At 46.2% G+C, this 4,070-nt stretch overlaps 1 protein-coding gene across 1 annotated transcript; it reads right to left on the bottom strand.

The window, feature by feature from the left end:
- Positions 1-748: 748 nt before the first annotated feature.
- Positions 749-3,569, bottom strand: sbk1 (SH3 domain binding kinase 1). The gene is made up of 3 exons (XM_022742351.1): positions 3,416-3,569; positions 2,470-2,672; positions 749-1,948 (listed from the first exon to the last, which is right to left on the bottom strand). Exons 1-3 carry the CDS (start codon positions 3,567-3,569, stop codon positions 1,121-1,123), a joined length of 1,185 nt encoding a protein of 394 aa, XP_022598072.1. The 3' UTR covers positions 749-1,120.
- Between the last annotated feature and the right edge of the window lie 501 nt (positions 3,570-4,070).

Genomic DNA, 4,070 nt, shown 5'->3' with positions numbered 1-4,070 from the left:
AAACCCACTTTCCCTGTTGTAGAAAAATTAGTACAGCTACATAGTTGAACTACCTGATATTACGGTGCACTCCTAGAAATATCAAATTATTTACAATAAAGAGTCGTAGTTTTCTCCTCCTTTACAAAAATCTTGTGCTTTAGCTTTTGAAACACACACATACATGTCCAAACACACACAGCAGGTAGAAAAGAAACAATACTCTTTGTTCCATCACCCTTTCCATTCAGAAAATGTACAATCCCTGTATTCTACTGCGTTACACTGGAGATGAATCTCATTGAGAGCAGTTCAGAAGTGGCCGATGTGTCTTCCAGCCAGTCGATGGTTTTCCATTAATGATAAAACAGGAAGTGACCCACTGAAGTGTCCTGAGGGGGTGTCTATCACTGATGATCTGTATCTCAGTCGACACACCTTCGTGAAAAGACGTCTCATACAAACTGCTACATTAAGCTTTCTTTTTTTTTGTCTTTTTTTTTTTTTTTTCTTTAGAACACTTTCTCTTAAAAATGTCGAGGACAAAATTAAATGCATTTGGAAGTTGGCAGGAAGTCTGACAAATGGCGGACGAATGTAGTTGCGTAGGTTGCCCTCAGATCACCAGCCTCCGACTGAACAGCATCGACTGATCAGGTGACGTTTTGGCCTCCCTGGAGCTCGTATTCGTAGATGAATAAAGACTAAAGTAAAGAGACACGGACTGATGAGTGAGAAGAGACAGAATCTGTTTTCATGAAGTATCTAATTATAGAATCATTAGCACCACCACAGTGTATGAGCCGAAAACACGAATGTCTGGATGGTAGAATGAGCTGCTGAGAGGAACATCATCAGCGGACTGTTAAACGCTGCCTGCATGGCTGCTCAGCTTGGGAAGCAGTCTTTGGTCACAAATCAAAACCTAAGCGGCATGTGCCAATGATGAGCTGTCCGAGTGTGTACCGCTGATTGATGATGTCCATTTTCACAGCGGTGGATGTGATCCTGAGCTTTCTCTTTCATGGTTAAAGTCGGTCTCCTTTTTCACTGGAGTCTCTGTGGTAGTTATTAACACCTCTTCACAGTTTGTTATTGCTGTGAAAAGCTATCTAAGTCTCCAGCGCTAACATTAGCGTGGTCACACGCAGATTTCAATGGCAGTTGCCATCACCATCTGGCTTTTGTTCTTGTCTCGGCCTGGAGACTGGTGCTGTCCAGACTCCTCTCTGGGAGACAGCGGGTCAGACAGGACACTACGTTTGAGTGGTGCTGGGCGCAAGCAAGATGTTCCTGGAGGGGTGGAGGGCTCAGGGTGTCGGTGGGAGGAACGTGTTGTAGTGGAGGACGAGGATGAAGTACAACTGCCAGTACACACTCCCGAGCTTGACCTTTCCCCTCTCTTGGCTCGGCAGGATGCTCTGCGCCTGAGCTCGCTGACCAGCTCATACTTGACAAAGCAGAAGACATCCTTGACTCCACAGCGTTTTTCCGGCTCAGCGGCGAGCAGCCTCTGAAACATGCGCAAGGCATCATCAGTGAATCTGCGCCACTGAGACGGGTACGTTCCCACAGGGCACCCTGCTTTCTGCCAGCGCCGGAACTCCTCGTAGAAGGCATCGGCCTGTAGCGCTGCCTCCCAGGGGAAATTGCCCGTCAGCATACAGAAGACCAGCACGCCGAACGCCCACACATCCAGGCTGGTGGTTACAAGGAAACCTTCAGCACGACTGGCCCGGCACACCTCTGGCGCCGTGTAGGGAATGGTGCCACTCACCCGTTTCACACGGCAGCCCACGCGCCGGGTCATGCCAAAGTCTGCCAGCTTGATGCGGCGGCACTCGCGGTCAAACAAGAGCACATTCTCAGGTTTGACATCCCGATGCACCAAGTTTTTACTGTGCATAAAGTCCAGCGCCAGGCCCAGTTGTTGCATGCAGCGTTTGACCATTTCCTCTGGTAGACCCACCTGAGAGAGAGAGACAGAGTGGAGCAAGCAACAGAAAGTGTTGGAGACAGAAAGAGAAAAAGTGAGATTTTGATTATTACAGTCTAATACATGCAGCACAGTGTGTAGGAGGTGAGACTATAGGAGGCGATACAAGAAAAAAAAAAACTTGATGGTGAGGTTACAGTACTGTTTGAAAGAATAGGTGATGGTTATGTTGAGAGGAGGAATGGAAGTACAGAGTGAAAAGTGATAAGCTTCTCCAAAAAGGAAAACTGAAACAAAAGAGTCTCAGTTCTGAGTTCTTCAACCATTTTTAATGAGTCTTCAGAAGAACCTTGAAGTCAAGCTCTCCCGACACATCAACTGGAATAGCACTAAAGCAAAGTGAGAGCTCTGCGCACAGAGAAAAGCAGGACAAAGACAAGGCTCCAATCCCACGAGAGCTTGTTAAAACCGCCGTGTCTGAACATGGCAACTGATTGGAGCAGCTCTGGCTGAGTGAGGACGGTGATTGGTGGAAGGAAGGATGATAGCGTTACCTGTGGGGGGATGATGTCGAAAAGGTCCCCAGCGGGGGCATATTCTTGTCCAAACACATAGCTGTCCTCCGTCTCAAAAAGCACGTCCAGGACTTTGATGATGAAAGGGCTGCAGCTAAGTGAGCCTGTTAGACTGTATTCCCGCAGGAAACTCTTCAGCTTCGTCTTGTTCTTGGTAACAAACTTCAGCGCCATTTTGGTGCCTACGTAGATCAGACATAATATACAGAACACATGAGCAGACACAATTCAACTTTGGTCTATTAAACCTGTATATCATATCATATCAAGTACTGCCAATATGTTACTATTCAAAATATTCAAATCATTATCAAAAAAAAAAGCAATTAAAAGTGAATTTGCAAGTGTTGCCTGATACTCTACGAGAACTACCCAACCCTGTCTTGTAACAGCTGCTAGCTTCATTCATATAAACACATACAGTGAATGAATCACACCTCCATTACACACGTACAGCCAGCTGCTCACGTTAATAGCTGCAGAAATACAGAGGCTCTTTAGTGTGCACACAGCACTGTTAATCTCCAATGGCCTCTCAGCCCCTCAGCCTCCCTCTGCACTACTTTATAATGCTTAGTTATACTGCTTTCAGCCTGAGCCAGTCAGCTCTCTAACCTTGATTTTCTTATAACAGAGGATTAAACAGTAGTCCTAACAAAAATCCTTAACAAACCCCTTTTAACTGTGCTGAAATTAAATTTCTTGGCACAATGCCTTGACACTTTATAACACGCTGATCGGCCTTAACCGGTTACCGTCAGCTGTGAGGCATCCTGGCACAATGTGGATATTGAGATCAGAACAATCTGTTTGATTAAATTTCCTTTTTTATTTACACTTGATTGATAAGTGATTTAAAAAAAAAAATAGTTGACAATCACGACATGTGAGACAGGAACAGATCTTGATGCCTTTACCAACTCACCCTGTGTTCTGTGAGCCACCAGGTCCACCTTGCCGTACGTGCCCTTCCCCAGCTCGCGGATGTGCTCATACTGTTTGGCTACATCTGCTGCCGTAAGAGAAGTAATGGCCAGGGCCTGCATGTCCTCCACTGGCACCCCTCCGCAGTAGCCCATCTTGGATGTAGGGGAGCCCCCGCCGCTGCCCACCCGTCCCGGCCCAGATGGAGAAAGAGACAGGCTCGCCTTGACGCTGTGGGGCAGACTAAATGAAGACAGCACTGCTTAGTGTCAGGTTTTATTCTGCTGTGATGGTAGCAGGTGATATAAATTTTATGCATGAATGTGTTTATGACAGAATGATCCTCAATATCTTTATTCTTTATGTTTGCTGGCGCATATCCATATATTCTTATCCGTACAGGTTGTCTCAGTGGGGGGTTAAATCAGAGAGGCTTGAGCAGACCTCCATTTCCATACAATCAATTCAGTGAAAGGCATCAACAGGGGAAGTGCTTTCAGTAAATGTATTGGACATCCTGCTGTCCCCTAGATCACTCTGGCCAGCTTTCAGATATGGTCTCAGACAGCACTTACTGGCAGACAGCTATGGGAAAATCAATACGACCAGGTAGAAGGACTAACAAATGGAAAAAAATGGAAGGAGCTGACAGCTTC

The sequence above is a fragment of the Seriola dumerili genome, unplaced genomic scaffold (genome assembly GCF_002260705.1).
Source record: "Seriola dumerili isolate Sdu_G_001 unplaced genomic scaffold, Sdu_1.0 BDQW01000068.1, whole genome shotgun sequence".
NCBI classification, from domain to species: Eukaryota; Metazoa; Chordata; class Actinopteri; order Carangiformes; family Carangidae; genus Seriola; species Seriola dumerili.
The sequence above is the reverse complement of the archived record's forward strand: the minus strand, read 5'-3'. Positions and strand labels throughout refer to the sequence as shown.